The following is a 24277-nucleotide window of genomic DNA, read 5'->3' as shown; positions in this document are numbered from 1 at the left end:
TTATTTCAGTTGTGACCCTTTTAACAACTTTCCGTCTGCCATACGCATATATGGGGCCTCTTGGTGGTTGGCCCTTATTGCCAAGTGGCCACATATATGGGTCCCTGTATTACTGTGCTGACAGCAGCTCCCTGCATGCTCCCAGCACAGTAGCTGGCGGGGATCAATAAGCTTCCCTATGCATACTTGCAATCAGGAGCTGTCTGATCATGTGACCACTGTGACAGCCAATCACAGCAGTCACATGACCTGAATGCCTGCTTCTGCCTCCCAGTATCTAGATGCTCTTAAAGCACCAGGAGGCATTGGCGGGAAGGTGTTAAGGGGGTGAAGTTGGGAGTACTCAGGGTTTCTCACCCATGCAGGGTGATGGGGTTCTGGGGTGGTCAGGCAATAGGGAAAACGGACCTAGTTTTCCCCGGATTATTATGTATGGTATGAGATCCAGAATTCAGAGACTCAGAGATTTTGGGTGGGAAAGAGCCTCCAACCCTGACTGCGGGGACTGAGGCCCTGAAATAGTTAACCTGCCTGAAAGAGGACTGAATGGGGCAGGAAGCAGTCAGCAGGTGTTTGTGAGATGGTGGGTGTGGAAGGACACAGTTGTGTGAGAACTGTGGGCTGTCTGATTACTGGGACGATAATGCTGAGCTCTTGAGCCAATTCTGGATTTCTGGACCCTTGAAGCAGACGGGAACTCTAAAATCCTGTTAAGGGGCAAGTTTCATGGGCAGTAAGTCGAACTTTTATTTTTTGTATCAAGAGTATGAACTGTTTTGTTTATTGTTTCATGCTGAAATCAGCTACAGTTGTGGCCAAAATTATTCAACCCCCACTGAAATTGAGTGTTTTGGCCAGTTTGACATTGCTTTTGATCATTCAGTCATCTTGCTTACATTTACATTAAAGAGGCACTTGTAGGTCAGACAAATATAACATAACAGTTATAATGAAATAACCACAAATGTCTTTTCTGTGCTCACAGCATTATCAGTTTTATTCAACCCCCAAGTGACATTCAATCTTAGTACTTAGTACAGCATCCTTTTACAGTTATAACAGCTTTTAAACGTGAAGCATAGCTTGACACAAGTGTCTTGCAGCGATCTACGGGTATCTTCGCCCATTCTTCATGGGCAAAGGCCTCCAGTTCAGTCACATTCTTAGGCTTGCGCACTGCAACTGCTTTCTTTAAGTCCCACCAGAGGTTCTCAATCGGATTTAAGTCTGGTGACTGCGATGGCCACTCCAAAATGTTCCAGCCTTTCCTCTGCAACCATGCTCTAGTGGACTTGGAGGTATGCTTGGGATCATTGTCCTGTTGAAAGGTCCAACGTCTCCCAAGCCTCAGGTGTGTGACGGACTGCATCACGTTTCCATCCAATATCTCCTGGTACTGAAGAGAATTCATGGTACCTTGCACACGCTGAAGCTTCCCTGTACCTGCAGAAGCAAAACAGCCCCAAAGCATGATTGACCCTCCACCATGCTTCACAGTAGGCAAGGTGTTCTTTTCATCATAGGCCTTGTTCTTCCTCCTCCAAACATAGCGTTGATCCATGGGCCCAAACAGTTCTAATTTTGTTTCATCAGTCCACAGAACACTATCCCACAACTTTTGTGGTTTGTCCACATGGCTTTTGGCATACTGCAGTCGACTCTTCTTATTCTTTGGAGACAGCAAGGGGGTACGCCTGGGAGTTCTGGCACGGAGGCCTTCATTACGCAGTGTGCGTCTTATTGTCTGGGCTGAAACTTCTGTACCCACATCTGACAAATCTTTTCTCAGTTCCTCAGCAGTCACACGGGGACTTCTCTCCACTCTACGCTTCAGGTAGCGCACAGCAGTCGAAGTCAGCATCTTCTTTCTGCCACGACCAGGTAGCGTTTCAACAGTGCCCTTTGCCTTGAATTTGCGAATGATGCTTCCTAAGGTGTCTCTTGGTATGTTTAACATCTTTGCAATCTTCTTATAGCCATTGCCCTTCCTGTGAAGAGAAATCACCTCTTCTCTTGTCTTCCTGGACCATTCTCTTGCCTTCACCATGTTTGTAACCACACCAGTAAATGTCTAGAAGGAGCTGAGTATCACAGTCATTTTAAAGCTGCCTAATTGGTGCTTATTATGCTTGATTGCTGCTCGGTGACATCCACAGGTGTTTTCAATACCTGATGGAAAGCACCTGTATGAACCTCTGTTCTTCAGAGTGGTAGTCTTTAAGGGGTTGAATAATTGTGGCAATGAAGAAACCACATAAGAACCATTTACTACTGTATTACATAAACAATTGATGTCATTTTAGTTGCATTTGGGTAGTTACAACGTCCTTGTAGGATTTGATTCTGAATACAATTCCAAATGTACACTATAGTCCCTAAACCCCTTTACAGCATTGGGGGTTGAATAATTTTGGCCACAACTGTATTTCCAAGCTGTTTCTATTTATCTTTTTGGAAAATAAAGATTGTTACTTTAAACAACGTGGCTGCTGGTTATCCTGGGCTCTCCCATTCCATGAGCTATACAATTACAACACAGATGCTGTGATGCTATTGAATGAAAATGTTCTACTTAATCCCACTATCTATTATAGTAATGTGTATAGATGTTAAAGCCGAATTCCATGTATGCTTTTTTTGCACAGATACATTGGTCCACCTTGGAGAGGTGGGGCAGTGACATCACAATCTCCACCTTTTCCTATCAGAGAGGCAAGGTGAGGATCACCTGTAATAGTGGTAGCTACTACAGTTATTATCCACTTCCACAGGGATGAGCCAGGTATACATTATGTATACTTACATTGGTCCAACCTGGATCAATTTAAAAAGTTGCGATGAAATACAGTCAGTCAATCGGGGGGGGGGGGGGGGGGGGGGGGAAGGGATACAATCTTGTTGCATGGAAACTTAGGAATGTCCTTTCCTGTAAAAAAGCTCTCTTTTGTAAATGTGATTACAGAAAACAGTATCCACAGCTTTGTTAATCCTGATACACAGTATCCACGACTTTGCTGCCTCTTTCAAAACTGTGAATCTTTATAAAATGCTATAGAAGAAACAAAAAGCGCACAAGCATTGTGTGACACCTTCATATAAACTTTATTAACCACTTGCCCTCCAGAGGATTTACCCCCCTTCCTGACCAGGCAATGGCGCTGCGTTACTTTAACTGACAATTGCACAGTCATGCAGTGCTGCACCCAAATTAAAATGTATGTTCTTTTTTTCCCCACAAATAGAGATTTCTTTTGATGGTATTTTATCAACTGTGCGTTAAATTATTTTGGCACAATAAAACAAAAAAAGACCGAAAATTTAAAAAAAAAAAAAAAAAAAGATTTTTGACTTTTTACTATAAAACATATCCAGCAAAAAAAAAGTCAAATTTCTTAATAAATTTAGGCCAAAATGTATTCTGCTACATGGCTTAGCTAAAAAAAAAAGAAATCCCAAAACATGTAAATTATATACTGGAATTTGTATTTTTATTTTTCTTATACTAGTAATGGCGGCAATCAGAGACTTATAGCAGGACTGCGGCAGGCATTCTGACACTGGGGGGAACTGACTAACTGCCACTGGCATCCCAATCACACTAATACAGTGATCAGTGCTAACAAAAAGTACTAATGACACCTGGCAGGAAGAGGTTAACATCTGGAACGATCAAAGGGTTAACTGTGTGCGGTTTTACAACATGTGCTGTGTGTGTTTTACTTGGGAAACATGCTGCTGTGTATTTCTCTGCACAGCATGTTATTGCTGGCAGGAGAAAGACCTGCGTTGTTTACACACAAGTCTCTCCCATGTCAGTGTTACTCACCTATCGCCGGGTGCCGGCAAAGAATCTCCGGCTGGGACACGCCCATGGCGCACACCCCCTACCCGTAAATGCAAATCACATACACACAATATATATATATTTATTTATTATACATACACAAGTTTGCGCAGCATTGCCACTCTGTAGCAGTATTTCTGCTATAGGGCGGCAGGCAACTGGTTAAAAAGTGGCACCCAAGAAGATGGTTGAGCAGGTTTCTTCCTGGATGCCAGTTTATGTGATTTAGCATGATAGTAAAGAACATCAGTGTGCACCACATTTACTATTTTTAATAAAGGTTATATGAAAGGTGGCACACAATGCCAGTGTGCAGTTTGTTCTTCAACAAAAAAAAGGCCAAGGATTTTAGCTTAAAGGGTAGTTTCGTGGGAGAAAAAAAATTGCAAATAAAAAAAATATTATAATATAGCGCATACAATTGCGACTCAAGTCATATTGTATTAAACATTAAAAATTACCTTTCCTTTTCAATCTGCAGCATTTCTGTAAAATGCAATATGGCTACCTGGCTACCATCTGTGTACAGAATGCCCCCTGAAAATGTAATTTCCTGCTTGTGCAATTGGCTTACTGATTTTCCCAGAAATCTGCACTAGGATACAAGTTAGATTTTGGGCATCCCCGCAACAAAATTGTCAGTTTTGGTGAGAAGCTCCCAAAAAGAAATCATGTCTATAAGGGATGCAGACCTTGCCAATTACCTCAGAGCCCTGCAGGTGCAACAGCTGAATGATAATTATAAAAGCACTCCCATACAGATTCACTCAGCACATGGACACAGACACAAACAGCTCTTTCTTCAGAATAACAAAAAGTAGGAGTATACAACAAAGTTTGTTAAGATCCTTGCAGTGTACATAAATCACCCAGAGGGGAATGCTTTTTTCTCTCAACATAGTGGAATTACTCCTTAATATACACAGACATATGAAGCGATCAGGTAAACAAACCATTTAATATTTTTTTCTCCTTTGGTCCTCTAATTACTGGGATATTGCCAGTTAACATTTTCTTATATTTTCTCAAAATCATCTGCAGCTATACGGGTTCTTTGCAAATGCCGTTAAATCCAAGAAAGTACCCTAACCACCTTGTATGTACACACTGCCTAAGCTACATCATAGTTAGATGGCAGAGAAAGCATAACAACTTGGTAAAAAATATTTTTTTTTTTAGCAAGGAACATACATTCCACATTAAGAATTATGCTACCAAAATTAGTGTGTGATGAAAACAAAAAGCCTCCAGCATTGTTCTGGTTTCTACTTGCTGAAGGCTACCATTCTGTTAACACCCAAAGCCCCTGAGCAACTAAGCAAGTGCACAGCAGGGTGAGACAGTGTATTGCTGGATTTTATACAGTATATACACTTATTTTTAATGTTTTACATAGCTTTACCTGCAAAAAAGGGGCCAGCTTTACCTGCAAAAGGGGCCAGCCTAAAGTGATCTAGCAGGACTTAAAATTTTCTCACTAAAGTTCAACTTTAATTTTCCAGCATCCTTTCTCCTTTTACTCTCACGTTTTCAACAGCCATAGAATGTTTATAACATTCAAATACAATATTTTAGGGTTGCTATTATTGAATTAACCAAGATAACAAAAACATAACAGAGTTTTATAATGGACAGTACATACCATGGTCGGCATAATGTTTCTCTAATTTCTCATCCAGCATCTTGCAAATTCCATCTCCAAAATTTTGAAGTATTTTGGCTTCCTTTCCACTATGGAGGGGTAGGGGGTACTTCTTCAGTGAGCTAATGGCCTATAAAGACAGAATGTCTTGATACATAAATATTGCCCATACAGGAGGCATGATATTTTTTATATTAATCATTCCAAATTAACTATATAATCAACATTTCTAAACCAACCAGTCTTTGTGAACAAAAGTATCAACACAAATCTTTACAATATACTAAAATATATTGCAAGGGAACCTGCTGGGAGAAAAAAAAAAAGTTCTTGTTAATCTGTATTTACTGTCATCTTCCACTTAAAGCTTTTAACTGATCATTCTGCTCCTCAGTACATGTCCATGACTTTTTGCTGGTTGATTTGTACAGTAGTATACGGAATGGGCAGGTTAAATTTTGGCTTTGATGCGACTAAGTGAAACTGTAAATCTGGCTCAATTAAACAGACTACTATCTGGCCTCCCATTTGCCTTGGCCTTCCATGAATAACGCTCTGAGAAAGCTGCCTGACATGCCACAGATTGGAAATCTACATGAACACCAAATACCCGGACTTTTTCCAGTTTACAGATTCACCCTTTTCTGAAAATCTAGTATCCTGTTAGCTCACTTACAGACAATCTTCAGAAGGGAAAACCAAAAGTCCATAATAGGACATTTCACTCTGCAAAGCCCAACCATGTAAAGTGTGGTTCTTAGTGAAAAACAAGTACTCACTGGAAAGAGAAAACAATGCAACTGATAGAGGGGGCAGTGCAGAGAAACTGATGAAGTGTTGAGGCCTCTGCAGTAAAACGCATGACAAAGAACTGAAGCTGGTGAGGTATCGATATTCCCTGTACCTGAAGAAAACTGTTCATAGCCGAGCACTATCAGCCAAAAGACTAAAAGGAGTATTTACTAAACCTGGTGCACCCAGAATCTGGTGCAGCTGTGCAAAGTAACCAATTAGCTTCTAAATTCAGCTTGTTGAATTAACCTTTGACAATAAAACCTGAAAGATGATTGGTTTCTATGCAGAGCTGCGCCAAATTTTGCATCATGTAGTTTAATCACTTGCCCTCCAGAAGATTTACCCCCCTTCATGACCAGGCCATTTATTGCTGTTCTGCACTGCGCTATTTCAACTGGTAATTGCGCAGTTGTGCAATGCTGTACCCAAACGTAATTTATGTTCTTTTTTTCACACAAATGGAGCTTTCTTTTGGTGGTATTTGATCACCTCTGTGGTTTTTACTTTTTGTGCTATAAACAAAAAAAGACCGAAAATTTTGAAAAACAATTTTTTTCACTTTTGGTTATAAAAAATATCCAATAAACTCAAAGTTAGTTATAAATTTAGGCCAACATGTATTCTGTAACATGTCTTTGGTAAAAAAAAAAAAAAAAATCCTAATACATGTATAGTAAATTGGTTTGTGTAAAAGGTATAGCATTTACAAAACTATGGTGTGTATGTATATATATAAAATTATATATGTGTGTATATACACACACACAGTTAGGTCCATATATATTTGGACACAGGCACAATTTTAGCTTTTTTCAGATATTTATCAAAACATATTCAAGCTATAGATATATACAGTTGCAAGAAAAAGTATGTGAACCCCTTGGGATTACATGGAGTTTTGCAGGAATTGGGCATAAAATGTGCTCTTCACAGTTTTGTGAAGAGGAGTGGTCCAAAATTACTCCAGATCGTTGTGCAGGTCTGATCTGCAACTACTGGAAACATTGGGTTGAGGTTTTTTGCTGCCAAAGGAGGGTCAACCAGTTATTAAGTCCAAAGGTTCACATACTTTTTCCTCCCTGCACTGTGAATGTTTACATGTTATGTGCAATTAAACCATGGCAACATCTAATGTTTGTGTAGTATTATGTTCAGCAGACTGTGTTCTTCTATTGTTGTGACTTCGATGACGTTCAGAGCACATTTTATGCCCAATTCATGCAAAACTCCACGTAATCCCAAGTGGTTCACATACTTTTTCTTGCAACTGTATTGGGTATGGGCAAGTGCACACTCTCAGGTTTAATTTGAGGATATGCACATCCAAATTGGAGGAAGGGTTTCGGAATTACAGCTCTTAAGAGTAGCCATCCCCCCTTTTTCAAGAGACCAAAAGTAATTGGACAGTTGAATCAAAGGCTGTTTCATGGCCAGGTGTAGGCTACTCTTTTGTTATTTCTTCATCAATGAAGCAGGTAAAAGTTCTGGCATTGATTCTAAGCGTGGAATTTGTATTTGGAATCTATGCTGTGAACCTATATCATGCGTTCAAAAAGGAGCTTTCCATGCAAGTGAAACAGGCCATTGTAAGGATTCAAGAACGAAAAAAATCCATCAGAGAGATAGCTGCAATATTAGGAGTGGCCAAACCAACAGTTTAGTACATTCTGAGGAGAGAAGAACACACCGGTGAGCTCAGCAACATAAAAGGCATTGACGTCCACAGAAGAAAACAGTAGTGGATGATTGCAGGATCCTCTCTATGGTAAAGAAAAACCCATTCACAGCATCCAGACAAGTGAAGGACACTCTCCAGGAGGTGGGCGTATCATTGTCAAAGTCTACGCTCAAGAGAGGACTTCACGAGAGCAAATACAGAGGGTTCACCACAAGGTGCAAACCATTCATAAGCCTGAAGAATAGAAAAGCCAGATTAGACTTTGCCAAAAAAAACATCTAAAAAAGCCAGACCAGTTCTGGAAAAGCATTCTTTGGACAGATTAAACTAAGATTAATCTGTACCAGAATGACGGGAAGAAAAGTGTGGAGAAGGCTTGGAACAGCTCATGATCCAAAGCACACAATGTCATCTGTAAAACATGGTGGAGGTAGTGTGATGGCATGGGCATGCATGGTTTCCAGTGGCACTGGGTCATTGGTGTTTATTGATAATGTGACAGAAGACAGAAGCATCCGAATAAATTCTGCAGTGTTTAGAGATATACTGTTAGCACAGATTCAGCCAAATGCAGCAAAATTGATTGGACGACGTTTCACAGTACAGATGGACAATGATCCAAAACACACTGCAAAAGCAACCCAGGAGCTTTTGAAGGAAAAGAAGTGGAATATTCTGCAATGGCAGAGTCAATCACCTGAACTCAACCCAATTGAGCATGCATTTCACTTGCTGAAGTTAAAACTAAAAAGGCAGAAAGACCCACAAACAAATAACAACCGAAGACAGCTGCAGTTAGAGCCTGGCAAAGCATCAGAAAGAAGGAAACCCAGTCTTTAGTAATTTCCATGACTTCAGGCAGTCATTGCCAGTAAAGGATTCTCAACAAAATATTAAAAATGAACATTTTATTTATGATTATATTCATTCATCCAATTACTTTTGGTCCCTTGAAAAAAAAAAAGGGGGATGGCTCTATTTAAGAGCTATAATTCCTAAATCCTTCCTCCAATTTAGATGTACATACCCTCAAATTAAACCCGAGAGTGTTCAGCCCATATCCATTATATAACTATCTATGCATGAATATGTTTTGGTAAATACCTAAAATTGTGCCTTTGTCCAAATATATATGGACCTAACTCATATATATTGGAATTTAAGTAGCGTTTGCTTTCTGACTGCCTATCACATTTCTTGTGGTGCTAAAATGCCAGGGCAGTACAATCCCTTCTAAATGACCCCTTTTTGGAAAGTAGATACCACCAGGATTTTGCAGAGAGGTGTGTTGAGTCCATGGAACATTTTATATTTTGCCACAAATTTTTTGAATATGACTTTTTTTTTTTAACTTTATTTTACACAAAGTTGTCACTTTAATGATATATTGATCATGCATGACATGGGTATATGTGGAATAACACCCCAAAACACATTCATCTACTTCTCCTGAGTATGGGGATAACACATGTGACTTTTTGGCAGCCTAGTGACGTACAAAATCCAATGACCACCTCCAGGCTTTCAAAGGGCATATTTCCTCATAGCACTTCCCCACTACCTATCAAAGTTTCAGAGGCTCTAAAATGCCAGGATAGTACAACCCCCCCCCCCCCCATGACCCCTTTTTGGAAAGTAGACACCCCAAGGTATTTGATAAGGGGCATGGTAAGTATTTTAAAGATATCATTTTTGTCACAGGGTTTGGAAAAGGAAAAGAAAAGAAACAATACATTTGCTTTCTTTCTTCGTATTCCAAACACATGTGGCAACAAATGAGATCTGCAAAATATTCACCATGCCTCTTAGCAAATACCTTGCAGTGTCTACTTTCCAAAAAGGGGTAATTTGGAGGGGTTGCTTTTACTATCCTGGCATTTCAGGGACATCATTAGAAGCTTATGCCACACATCACCCACTCTTGAAGACCAAGCCTTTTCTGACACTTTTCGTTCACATGAAAAACGTTTTTTTTGCAAGAAAATTACTTTGAACCCCCAAACATTATATATTTTTTTAAAGCAGAAGCCCTAGAGAATAAAACAATGGGTGTCGAAATTTTTTACTTCACACATTATTTGCGCAGCGATTTTTCAAACCCAAATATTTTGGGAAAAATACACTTTTTAGAATTTTAATGCACAATAACAATATATTGCCCAATTTTTTGATAAATTATAAAAGATGATGTTACGCCAAGTAAATAGATACCAAACATGACATGCATTAAAATTACGCATGCCGGTACAATGGCAACAAACTACATACATTTTTAGTATCGATACGCGATGCTTTAAAGGACTTTATAAGTCACCAATTTTTATTTACACAGGAGGTTAGTGCTAGAATTACTGCCCTCGATCTGACGTTCATGGTGATACCTCACATGCATGGTGCAACCGCTGCGCAGGGGGCGGGGGATGGCAAGGGTTCTTCTTTCCCCCTCCCCGTTATTTTATTTTACTTGCTGGACAGTTAGTCCAATACCTGATCTTATTTCTTTGGAATTTGCAAATTCGTTTTTAACAATAAATTTATGTAAGTACCTACTACACTATGGGCATTCTTTATGGTCTCCTGTGCGGAGCAATTTATTTATAGAGCCCATCCGATCCAGCCATCCTTAAGTACCCAGAGAAGGGATTCCCTTAAAGCAGGCATCTATACCTGATCATCCCTTAAAGGGATCTCTGGCCAGCTGGATCCTGTATCTACCCGTGAGCTCCTGACAGCACCACCTTACCTAGAGGGAGGATTATCCTGGATTAGGATTTTATCCAACTCCTAAAGGGGACCTCTACAGATTTGTTTAATGCGTATATACATTATGCATCTGGTGAGTGCGTAATTTTACCACACGATTTGGAGCACTATCACTGGATTTACTGCTTATTCGCACTTTGACCTGCACGGACGGTCACTTTTCTGGCATTTAATTTTAACTTATTTAAGTAATTTATGGACATTTTTAGCGTTGAACCTATTTATTTATTATGATCTTTAATCATTATGACTGGGTAAGACTGCAGCTACCTTTAGGAGATTAAACACTGGCAAAAAAGAAAACTGAAGGTACATCATCCTAAATTAATCCTAACACTGCCTGTTAGCCTCAGTTTTTCAGCAAGCAAAATGAAAAATCACAGAAAAAAAGAAAAAAAAAAAAAAAAAACACAGGAGGGGAGGGACCTTTTTTTTTTTTTTTTTAAATTAAATATGCTATTTTCTTGGTGGTACAGTACGAAAGACAGGATCTTAAGTCCTTACCATTGGGCCATCCAAAAGCATTTTAACTAAGGGGTAAGCAATACAGTAAACAATGCCAAAAAGGCCCACGAAACAAAAAAGGTCAAGAAAGCTCAACAGACTCAGAAAGCAGTTTTTAGAACCTTATATCTGAAATTGGCATCAGAGGAGGATTCTGGAAAGCCCATGAAGCACTAACAAATCTGGTAGAATATGCCTTAACAGGGAAGGGGGAACCCTATCCTTTAAACTATATGCTTGGATGAAAACTTGTATGATCCACTTAGCAATAGTGGAATGACAAGGAAGGCCCCTCTGGGAACCCTGAAAAAGTACAGAGATGAAATCATATTGCCTAAAAGCGGCAGTAACTGAGATGTAGATAACTGCGTACCATGTCAATACAGTAGAGAGAAAGGGAGGAAGGAATAATATCCTGGTAAAGGTGGAAGGAAGAGTCCACTTTAGGGAGGCAGGCGGCTTTAGGACCTCAAGACAACCTTGTCCTTGTGAAACACTACGAAGGGTTCCTTACAGTATAAGGCAGCTAACTCAGACCATCTGTGCAACAATGACAGCGGCAAGAAAGGTCACCTTAGGAGTGAGTTCAAGCAAATGAAATATCTCTTAATAGTTTAAAAGTTGGCTTCTGAAGAGATGAAAGAATTAGATTAGGGCTCCAAGGAGACAGAGTGTATAGGGGAAGATATGTGCACAGCACACTGAACAAAGGCCTTAACTAGAGAGTGAAAGTCAATGGCCCTTTAACCAGAACAGCAAAAGCTAGCTCATTGATTGCACTCAAACACAAATACTGGAGGAAGGACAGAATAAATTCCACAAAGTACTTTTTAGCATGAAATTTCCTTGACTGTCATCAAGCAAAATAGGCCTTACAGCTGTGATGGTAAACTTTGTAAGAAGTTGATTTCTTGGCCTTCAAGAAGGTAGGAATGACCGAGTCTGATAAGCTCCCTGTTTCCCAGAACTGTGGCTCAGCAGGAATGCATTAAAGCTGGTGACAGAGAAGCAGAATGAGCATTTTAGAGGAAACAGCTTCTCTGACTCCAGAGCTAGGTTGGCAATCAGCCACACTAGGGAGAGTCTTGCCTTGTGGGTAAGGTGCATAGGACGGAGTCTGTTTGTCCCACACTGCCAAAACGATGTGTTGCAATGGTCTGGAGTGAAACTAGACATACAGAACAGCCTCAAAGAAGGCAATCATGAGACCCAAGCACAAAGCGATAGAGTTGTCCCAAGACTGGAAGATACTGGACAGGACCATGTCCATTGTCAGGGCCAGGTACTCCAATCTGTAAAAATGGGTCCAGCAATGGCTTCATCGGGTTGAGGAGCCAACTGAAACCTTCTGGAGTCCACACTATCTGCAGAATGTTGGAGATCATCCAGATATCCCACAATATCCCCGGAGCATGGGAACAGAGCCAAGACTGGGGCAAGATCCTTGGTAAAAACCCAGGTGATCGTTGAAAGGCCAAAAGGGGAGGGCAACAAATTAATAATGCTGATCACCCCCTGCAAAACACTGATAGCACTAATGAGATGGAAAGATGGGAATGTGCCAGTAAGCTACCCAGATGTTTACTGAAGCTAGAAAATTCCCTGGAAGGAGGCAATGACCAAACTGGCAGTTTCTGTACTAAACTTTGCTTTGGAAATCGTACAAACCTTTCAAAGCATCGGTTTGTACAGGTATAATTAGCCTTTTAGGCAAGAGCCGCTGGACAGCAGGCAAGAAGATCCATTTGACGCAAGAAGGAAAATGGCAAGATTGAAAGCATGAAGTAGGCAGAGTGAAACTCCAGTTGGTAGCCCCTGGAAATGAACTTAACACTTGTCTATGTTCCTGCCTTTGATTTGGAATAGAAGGAGTGAGAGGGAGGGTTGAAAGAAATCTTTGAAGGACCCTGGTAATATCCCTGAAGTACTGAGGAGATACAAGGAGATATCAAAGAGGCGAACACCTTCAAAGGGCAACTACCCAAGGTTTTGGCATTGAAGTTAAGGAAACTATCCTGTGCATGTGGATGAAGAAGAGATTCATCTTAGAAATCGGACAGGGTGGGGCTAATTTAGTAAAACTGAATGGTGCAAAATCTGGTGCTGCTCTGCAAAGAAACCAATCGGCTTCCACGTTTTGTCAAAGCTTAACGGAACAAGCTGACGTTAGAAGCCGATTGGCTACCATGCACTGCTGCATCAGATTCTGATTAGTCCAGTTTTAGTAAAGCTCTCCCTAAGTGTTTTTGCTAATATTCACACAGTGAATATTAGCAAAAACTCTGGCTAGCTGAGAGTGGCTGGAGTTATATAGGATGATGTACCTTCAGCCTTCTTTTTTTGCCAGTGCCCAGTCACTTGATGGTAGTTGCATATAACCCAGTGTTTGCTTGAGAACGCCCTGTGGGTGGGGCGAAACGCGTTGACGCACTTCCGGTTTGCCGTCATCTTGGCCTACGTCACTTCCGGTATTTGCAACGCACGCTGACTTTCGCAGTTCAAGCAGCCATTTTTGAGGTGGAAAGCTGGTCATCCTCTACAGTGATCCTTAAAGCGTGAGATCCCTATATTTACAATTTGGAAACTTGTTCCTTTGAAGCCTTTGAGGCTATTAAACAAGGCCTGTTATTTTATTGAAACATGTGAGTGTCCTTATTCTATTGATTTATATGGTATTGAGTGGCAATATTACACTATGTAGCCTTTCTTTCCTTGCACACTATTGAGGATTCCATGGAGAAGTAGAGTGGAGTCGATTGCTGTATCTAAGCAGGGTGAAGGCGATTTGGGTTCCTCCTGAGGGGCTATAGGATCCATTATATCCTATGAGGCTTATTACTCACCTCCATCTGGTGAGTGCGGTCAATATTATTTTTCACGTGGTGATTAGGTGGAAGCACATTTTGGAACATTGTCTTGAAAATCCTTTTGGGAAAATAAGGACTTATGTTTGAAATATTATATATATATTTTTGTACGGACATTTATTTATTTGTGATTATTTTTATTTATTGAATTTTTGCGCTGTTTTTTGTGTTATTTATAACCCAGTGTTAATGGCCGTAGATCCTGTGCCCTGTACTGTAGGACTAAGAAATCTGACAGATATTGTTCATTACAAAATATTCTACATAACAGAATGCACAAAATAATTTTTTGACTTTGACACTTACAAGGCTGGTTAGGTGGCACAAATTACAATACCTCACGGCCTTCTGTATCTTTTTATTCACCAAGCCTTATAAATGTAACCATATGACAGCAATATAAATCCAGACACATATGATAAACATATGCTGTTGGTTTAGATAAAAGCTGCATTCTTGCAATTCCTTTCTTTGTAGCATACATATAAAACTGACAGAAGAAGAGGCAATGTTACGTTTTGTCAAGGGATGGAAAATGGCATTTTGTGAAGTTTCATACAGCTCATATGATATCACATTTAAAGTGCTAATGAACTTTTTTATTTTCTAAAATTACACCCACTGTTTTGGATGAACCAAAATCACAGGTGTGGTGTTTAATGCCTTAACTGGAATATCTTATTAATAAAGTACCCATTGCTACTAAGACAGCCAGTCCCCTTCAACCAGCCTGCAGCTAAGGACTGCTCATCTCACTGCAGAGATCAAGCACGCCCCTTGCTGAGTTACAGTACTAAGGGTCCTTTCACACGGGCGTTCCGTTTTTTTTTGTTTTTTTCAATCAGTTCAGTCATGTTTTTCCAAAGAAAAAATGGGTGAGTTTACATACGTTTACATCCTTTTTTCATCCGTATTTAGTCATCAGTAGTCAGCAGCTGTCAGCAGGGTTCCCCATTGACCACTGAATGTGAAAAAAAGGAAGATAAATAACTGTGGGGGGGGGGGGGATATGGCCTGGGGTTCCCCCCCCCCCAAAATCCATACCAGACCCTTATCCAAGCATGCAGCCCGGCAGGTCAGGAAAGGGGAGTGGGAAGTGAGCACCCCCCCCCCCATCCTGAACCATACCAGGCCACATGCCCTTAACATGGGGGGATGCTTCCCCCCTTAAGCACCTTGTCCACATGTTGTCTCCCCCCCCCCCCCCCTTTCCTGACCTGCTGTGCTGCATACAATCCGTTGACATCTGTTTTTTGTCTGTTCCGGGTCTTTTGTCTGAAGAAAAATAGGGTTTTCTTACGTAAAAAAAAAAAAAATAGATTTTAACGGATCCGGAAATTAAAGGATATAAAAAGTTGTTAATCCGTTTACACCCCCAAGTACATAGAAATACATGGGGGGGGGTCAGTTTTTCATCCGTAAATGGACAGATGAAAAACAGATACGGCACGCCCGTGTGAAAAGGACCCTAAAAGCTTTTCCATAACAAAATCATAATAAATGTAGTTACTGAATTTATTAAAATGCACATGGGGGATATCTGATGAGACAAATAAAACCAGCAACTATTCAAATCACATCAAATAACTCTGACACCATATTATATTAAAAGGAGACGTACAGCCCAAGCTCTTTGGCTGTACTTCTGTGGATCACAGGAGTGCACTTCGTTTTGCACTCTTATGACCTGTTTTCAGCTGACAGCGGGTTAAAGCCCGCTGTTGGATGACATTACCCAGACAGTCCAGGCTGGGAAAAGATCCTAACTTTAAAGTCAGGATCCATCCCGCAGTCTGGAGCGCACTGGCTCAGCCTCTCGGCAATCCAGTCGCTCCTTCCCCCTCCCCAGGCCAGTTCTCCAGTGAGCCGGAGGGAGGGAGATGTCAGAGCTGACAGCGGTCACTCTCTGCTCATAGTGGTGATGAGAACTTAGCGATCAGCAGTCATGTCATTGCTGAGTTCTCACCCTTACAGCCAGTGGGGGACAGATGTAGCATATATTTCCAAATATAAATTAGAACGAATCCATGAAACTCAAGAAGAAACTGTTCTAAGACAGGGTTGGCACAAATAACAATCGAGAACCATATTCACCTTCACATGAAAAAAACAAAACAAGAAATGGTCTAGTTAAAAAAAATTTTTTTAAAAAAGACTCGTGAGCCAATATAGTGACTTTCATCTTCAGAATGTGTAACAAAATAAAATATACTATTTTTTAAAAAAGGAATAAAAACATAAAATAAACCAAAAATAAAAATAATATGTGGTTCGCAAACACTTCACACCCAACTCATATAATAGTGTATATAATAGTAAATACATATTAGTAATGGGGAGGGGCTCTGACGTCACCGCGTTCGATCGACTTTGCTGTGATACGGCGAGTACTGAGAGAGAGTGTGATACACACTGATGGCTATTTTTACTGATGGGCTTGTTTTTATCTGTTACAATGTGAGTGTGGCAAACTTAGTTTTGCAATAAAGTGTTTTAAAAGGATAAAGCACTATTCTTTGTTTCCCTTTATTACCATACATGTGGAGATTGCTGGAGTAATCTTTAGGAGGTTAATTCCCCAGGAGGGGTGGAAGAGGCATATTATATCCATTTATCCGTATGTCCATAGAAGAGGATTAAGTGTCCAGGTGGTTAATCAGTAACACTGAAGTGTGGAGAGATCCAAAGAAGGTGGTGGTCATCCCAGGGATCCTTCATCCTTATGTGGGATAAACTGCGATTATTAGCCTGATAGGCTATGAATTGAGGTGAGCGCATAATAGAGCAGCAGTGTTGCTATAAGGAACTTGGAAACCTGGAATTAATCCATTTGATTGAAGCTCATTTATGGGAAAGAGGACTTTTGTTTATTACACTGGGATGTTTTTTGATGCATGGGTGATTTTCTATGAGGATTTTTTGTGTATTATATTGGGATGTTTTTGCTGCATGGGTCGATTTTTAGTGGAACACAATTAAGTGGGTTATTGCATGTTTCTGAAAATTGATATATATGCACATGCTGTTTTTGTTTTTAGGGAGCGCAGCACAATAATTTTTATTTACTAAGAAATGGTCTAGTGTCTTTATTCAACCTTACCAACTATGTAAAAAAATAACAAAAAGCCCAGATGGAACAAAAGTTAAAGTGGGATATTCCAGAGAGACCATATAAAAATATAAACTGCTAAAAACAAGCTTTTTACAATCTCAAAAAGATATATATCTTACCAGGAGTAAATAAAGCATCCCATTATGCATTATTTTAGGCAAATTCAGATATATCTACTCTTCTGTATAAGAGTACATACTTCTAATTGGAAGGGACTTTGTCCTGGTATAGCTTTCACAAATCTGCTGAACAGCTATAAAGCAAATACAGTGACACAAGCAAGCAAAATAAAGAATACTAAAAATACACAAAACCAGTGTAAGACAAGAAAAAACATGGCTCTCTGTGTACACCACCTGTGGCTGTCACTAGAAGTGGCCTCAGGATGAAGCATGTTTACATTCAGCTTTGCTTAGCTTTTTGTGAAAATCAAACATCTATGTATTTAATCCATCTTCAGCTGCTTCCAGTTATTTTAATTTGTTAGCTAATACAATATTGTCTTGTTTTCTTTAGATATATTTACACAATGCTGAACTCTTTTCTTTATGACTGTAGGATCCAAGCCTTACCAGCAGCACAAGATAGGGATCTTCTCACAAAAGCACAGGGGTTTGAGTTGCTGAGATCAATCTGTAATTGACCCACCTGTGTTCACAAGAGGAAATTCACAAAGCACACACTGCTGAGTGATTGGTATGAGCACCAAGTGTTACTCTGTTCCTGAAACACAGATTGTGTTTCCGTGTCATAAATTCAGGTTATGGTAATCATTAAAATAAGTCTGGTGTACATCTCATTAAAAAGTGTGTGTGTGTATATATATATATATATATAAATACATACATATATATATATATACACACACACACACATATACATACACACATTTTCATCAATTACCACAGTCAAAGGAATCTTCAGCTATCGGTGATTTTTTTGTTTCATAGTGTAGTTTAATGCTTTACTCCCTGTACTGCATATAAACTATTACAGGCAAAGTTCCACACATACGTTCTGCTCACTGGCTTCTCACTTAACTTTCCAGTTCCTTAAACAAAATATTGAATTGTAGGAGATTCCAGACTTTAAAAAAAAAACACATTGATGTGAGATGGGGGCACTTCCAGTGTGATGTTGGGCACTTAAAAAAGAACCTTGAAAGCTCTCACCAACAAGTCCATGATATTCACATGAATCAGCGCTTTCTCTGCTGAAAATGACAGCACAGAAATACATAATAGAGCATTTCTCCACAAAGATGCTGCATGTATAACATTATTGTGCTATGTAATCTACCATAATGCTCATCTTACAGCATGTAGGATGAAGATAGAACAGCATATTTCTATATTCTTCTTTAGACACAGAAGAGAAGGCTGTAGGAATAAATGTACAGCACAGCTTACCTTTTGGTATACAAACTGTGTTTTCAGGCCTTTCTCAGCAGCAGACTCTCGCCAATCTGTCAGCCATTTCAGAAAGAGAGGGTTTGGACAGGAAGGAAGAGGACGTTTGCGTCCAAATGTAACTGGACCTGGCATCTTCTAGCCTTCAAAACGTTTTAGCTATTGATGAGCATTTTCTGCAGAGTGACACACAAAACATAGTTTAAAATGACTAACAACACCAAAGTTTTACATAAGTATAAATAACAGATATGGGCCGATGGTAATTTTCTAATTCAGATAACATTTTCCTGCAGTAGTCAGTATCCAGAAGATGGATCAGAGCAATGACTTTAATGCAAGGGGAGTACGCAAAGCAGACATATCGGAATTGCTGTATTACAGATTCCCCACAGTCAAGCTAGCCACAGATGGATCGAAGTTCAGCAAGGACTGGCAGGATTTCAATCAGTGCTTGACAGAAAAACTGATTGAGAAAAACTTTTCTCAATCCGTAGCTGCAGCTGAGAAGCTGCTGTCAGAATACCATATCCTGGCAGTGGGAATTCCCCCATCCAACTCCTGTGTGGATAAATGAATCTGTTCATTTCTTTTTTCATTCAGCCGGCTTAAACAAGTGGTGCCAGGGAGAGACATAGACAGCAGGTTTTAGGAGTATAAAAGTGTTCCAACCGGTTTTAAAAATGCTTAATGGATGAAGGGGGCAGAAGAGAACAGCGTAAGGGAGTTTAAAGTGTTACTAAACCCACAACAGTAAAATCAGACTGTATATGCGGTAAATCATGCTTGTTATACTCACTGTTAAACCTAAGGGGTTAATCCTCCACAGTGTGTAAAAAGAATGTTTGATCCTGTCTTCTCTGATCTTCCCCTTCTACTGTCCCCAATTCATCTGCAGATAGAAAAGAGTCTTGGGGGCAAGCTGCACATGCTCAGTTTGGTGTGTATTGCTACAAGGGTTTTTTTTTTTTCCTTGGGAGAGTGCATGTGATCAGCACAGGGTCAATCAGCATTGTCCAGACAGAGGGTCAGGGTTTTTGCAGCTTCATAGGACAATCAGGGGAGAATTAAAACTCCTCCTACAAGCTTTTATCAGTGTTTTGTTGGACACTGATAGAATTCACAGAATTAGATTGTTACACTGAATTTGATATGTTTTAGTTACTATTATTGTGATATTGTGGTAATATCGAAGTTTACTGAGAGTACCATACATTAGAGCAGTGTTTCTAAACTCCAGTCCTCATGGACCTCCAACAGGTCATGTTTTCAGGATTTCCATTATTTTGCACAGGTGATTTGATCAGTTTCGCTGCCTTAGTAATTACCACAGCTGTTTCATCTGAGGGAAATCCTGAAAACATGACCTGTTGGGGGTCCATGAGGACTGGAGTTGAGAAACACTGCATTAGAGGGTTCTGCCATTATTGTTACGTTCATTAGTAAAGTAGAGCTGCACTTTTTGGCTTTTTTGGGGGGTGAAAAAAGTGCTTTACTCACAATTTTTTATTTTATTGGAAATAGTAGCGTGGTGATTACCTATTATACTAATGATCGGCATGTGGCACAATTAAACTTCAGCATGTAGCAAAAGTAAGGATAGGCATGAAAAAAAAAAAAAGTGCAGCGCTACCTCACTAATCAATAACTTGACAATAATGGTGGAACCCTCTGATATATGGTACTCCCAATAAACTTCAATATTGTACCATGTACAACTTAAAGCACCTACTGATTAACGTATGAGGGATAGGAAAGAGGATAGGGGTGTGATAGAGATGTCTGTCAATGGGGGGAGGGACGGTAGTTGGGGTTATGGGGGTCTGTCAGATAGTAATACAGGCTGTGATATTATAAACCCCCTCTATATCTCCTCTGATTAACCACTTGGCCTCCAGAGGATTTACCTCACTTCCTGACCAGGCATTTATCGTGTTCATATGACGTCCCCCCAGAACGCGCTCTCCTGCGCGTCCCAGGGGGCGCGCACCCGGCGATCTCCGTGATCGCTGTGTCCTGCGGACACAGCTGATCATGAGATGTGGTAAAAGGCCAATCATACCGGCCTTTTACCACATGATCAGCGGTGTCCAATGACACGCTGATCACAGGGAAATGCAAGTGCCGGTTCTCGGCTGCACTTTCCTCACGCTGTCAGATTGTGAGGAAAGTACTGCCGAGAACCGGCAGTTGTCAGAGCGAGGATCGGCACCGATCATCAGGGCACTGATGATCAGTGCCCTGATGATCGGTGCCCAGCAGTGCCACCCACAAGTTCCGCCCACCTGTGCCCAGCAGTGCGCCCACTAGCTCCGCCCACCTGTGCCCAGCAGATCACCCACCTGTGCCCAGCAGTGCACCCACCTGTGCCACTCTGCAGTGTCACACACCTGTGCCCAGAAGTGCCACCTACCTGTGCCCAGCAGTGCCACCCACCTGTGCCCACCCACCAGTGCTGCCCACCAGTGCAGCCCAGCAGTGCTGCCAGTCAGTGTCCAGCGGTTGTGCCAGTCAGTGCCGCCAGTCAGTGCCCAGCAGTGATGCCAGTCAGTGCCGTCTATCAGTACCCATCATCAGTGTCACCTATCAGTGCCGCCTATCAGTGCTGCATATTAGTGCCGCCTATCCGTGACACCTCATTAGTGCTGCCTATCAGTGCCGCCTATCCGTGCCATCTCATTAGTACTGCCTATCAGTGCCCTTTAGTGCTGCCTATCAGTGCCCATCAGTGCCGCCTATCAGTGCCCATCAGTGCTGCCTCATCAACGCACATCAGTGAAGGAGAAAAATTACCTGTTTGAAAAATTTTATAATAGAAACAAAGAAACTTTTTTTTTTTTTCCAAATTTTTTGCACTTTTTTAATTTATAGCGCAAAAAGTAAAGCGCCCAGTGGCGATTAAATACCACCAAAAGAAAGCTCTATTTGTGAGAAAAAAATGATCAAAATTTCATATGGGTACAATGTTGCATGACCGCGCAATTGTCAATCAAAGTGCGGCAGCGCTGAAAGCTGAAAATTGGCCTGGTAAATAAGGGGGTATAAGTGCCTGGTAGGCAAGTGGTTAACTGTCAGGATGGGCAACAGAAAACAACTGCTAACAGACCCAATGTGAATAACAACTGAGGAATGCCAACAGCCTAAGAGCTGCCTAGGAAACCCATACTCAATAACACCAGAGGCCAAACCCCCCCACCTGGAAAGAAGAAAAACTAACCAGACCAGAAGATTGGGAACTATGCCTCATGCCCAAGCCCCAAGAGAAAGGTTGCTTAATCAGTGAAAATGTCTTGATATGGGAGAGAGACACCAGCCATAGAAAAAAAAACGTGAACCCGGTTAACTTGACACAACCAGAAGGGTGTAATAAACAAAAAATTTCCATCAAGAAAAGAACTGGCAACTAAACTGTGGTCAATGAGGAGAGAAAGAACTCTCTCGAAGGAACTTGAACTGGGCAGAGAACCCTAAGAAAGATGCTCCAGTTAAAGAGAGATCAGAACCAGTCTAAATAGAAAAAAAAGACACACAGAACTTGCAAAAGTGTCTCATGGGTGTTCTTAAAGTGGCACAGTGTGCGCCAGAGTCATGTAGCTGTCTAGAACTTGTATTTGAATTTAACACTTTTCTTTTACAAGCACACGTTTGAGGAGAACTTGTGGCCTGAACTCGCTATTGCAGAAAATTTCTCATTGCAACATCTTTAATAGAAAACTTATCAAATTATAGTATGCAAGTCATTAAAAATTCCTATTTGAAGAATTTAAGATTTCCTATTGTTTTCAATTATTACAATGCAGGTACGGTGGATGTACTTTACATAGAAAGAAATTGCAGCTTAAAATAAATGTGAATCGTTACTTTGTAAAACAGCCCATTCAGCTTAACTAGTTCAGCTCTTAGGACAAACATATAATGTCCAAAGGGTGAATGCTTAACATGGTTCTAAAGGCAGGGCTGGACAAATCCCAGGCGCCAGGTCGCCATGGCGACTAGAAATTGCGTCCTGGCGGCTGGGTTCACACACTGCCTCCCACTGACTTCATGCCAAATCGCATCCCATTGACTTCAATGCATAAACACCTCCCATTGACTTCAATGCAAAAACTCCTTGTCACGGAGTGCCTGCTCCTCTGCAAACCCCCCCGGGTGCCTGTGTCTTCCCCGTGTCCTCTCACCCTCTTCTCATCCTGTCGCAGCCTTTGAAGTTAGACTGCAGAGGATGAGAAGTGTCACCTCTCCCCCCTGCCTCTGGTCACCTCCTCACAGACTGACGAAGCCTTTGAAGACAGGCTGCGCAGGATGGGAGAAAAGTGACCCCTGCGGCGGTACTCACACCTCTCCAGGCCATATAGCCAGGACCCCTGCCGGGAGTTCCAGCGCGAGTCCTGCACCTGCCGGAGACAAAGGCTGCGTTCTCGAGAGCGCGGCCCGTGTCAAGGGGGCGTGCCTCGTTGCCCGGGCAATGCGTTGCTGGGCCGGGCGTTGCCAGGGCAAGCAGGAGCGTCCTGCTTGGTCTTAAGAAGGCTGGCGGCAGGATTCTCCGTGTTGTCCCATCTGTTGCAAAGCTGCTGGGAGGTCTGCACTGAGGCAAGACCCCCGCAGCCACTCTGCATAATACTCCAGAATACCGGGACTATTACCCGCTGCCACTCTGCATAATACTCTAGGAATACCGGGACTATTACCCACTGACACTCTGCATAATACTCTAGGAATACCGGGACTATTACCCACTGACACTCTGCATAATACTCCAGGGAGACTCAGGATTATTACCCACTGAACACTGCTAATACTCAGGGCTCAGGAGGAGCACCCGCTGCTACCCTGCCTAATACTGTGGGGCCAGGATTGCCCGTGTTGCTGTGTGCTGGAGAATCAGAACTATACCCGCTGTGTATACCCTCAGCTGTGTGCTAAGTGTCGCCCCCTGTTATCGGCCACTGTGAGCCAGGAGAAACCCCTGCCGGAACTGTAAGTGTCTGTGCCCGTTTTCCCCCCTGTACGGACTGTCCGTGAACTTTCCCCCCTTACCCTTCCCTGCCTGGATTGCAATTTACCAGAGACTCCAAGCATCCCTGCTCTTCCCCTTTTCGGGTACTTGGACGCTACCTTCAGACCCAAATTGAGTGACTGTCATAATTAAATAAAGCTTTGTGTGTTTATCATCTGCTCTGTGTGTTCTGTCCTGCCTACGCTCTGTCACACTCCTGTTAATAGCAATCCTATGTGAACACTTATCTCCATATGCCACTCTACTCTATCATTTGCAAGTCTAGAACGCACCGCTACAAACTCGTGCAGGACCCTTTTTTGTAATGGCATTCAAAACACAATGCATGTGGATTGCATCTGTGTGAACCACCTCGATAGGAACACATAATATCTAGCCTGTCATGAGAACCAGTGAGTTTGAAAACATATCCAGAATCGCATATGTGTGAACTAGGGTGGCTCCATTCACACCTGGGCATTTTGGGATCACAGCAGAATTGTTGTAATTGCAAAATGCATGTTCAGGTGCCATTATCTTCAATAGCACCTAAAATGTAGTGCGATTTTGCCGTGATTGTCCCGTTGCAAGTAACATTGTGTGAAGCTTGTCGCCCAAAAACATTGCGTGAAGCTTGCCGCTACGCTTAAAAAACCTGGCTCCTAAC

At 41.4% G+C, this 24277-nt stretch overlaps 1 protein-coding gene across 6 annotated transcripts in view; it reads right to left on the bottom strand.

The window, feature by feature from the left end:
- Positions 1-24277, bottom strand: part of MUS81 (MUS81 structure-specific endonuclease subunit) — a 307431-nt gene that overhangs the window by 188754 nt on the left and 94400 nt on the right. For all 6 annotated transcript variants that reach the window (XR_016307484.1, XR_016307485.1, XM_089658092.1 and 3 more), the window contains 2 exons: positions 18615-18790; positions 5487-5616 (listed from right to left, as the gene is read on the bottom strand). Coding sequence is in view for 4 of the 6 variants with exons in the window: in XM_089658092.1 (XP_089514218.1) it covers positions 5487-5616; positions 18615-18749 (265 nt within the window). In the remaining 2 variants the exon portion in view is untranslated. The remainder of the gene's footprint in view (positions 1-5486; positions 5617-18614; positions 18791-24277) is intronic.

The sequence above is a fragment of the Staurois parvus genome, unplaced genomic scaffold (genome assembly GCF_062004578.1).
Source record: "Staurois parvus isolate SC_StPar_1 unplaced genomic scaffold, SC_StPar_1.0 ptg001051l, whole genome shotgun sequence".
NCBI lineage: Eukaryota > Metazoa > Chordata > Amphibia > Anura > Ranidae > Staurois > Staurois parvus.
The sequence above is the reverse complement of the archived record's forward strand: the minus strand, read 5'-3'. Positions and strand labels throughout refer to the sequence as shown.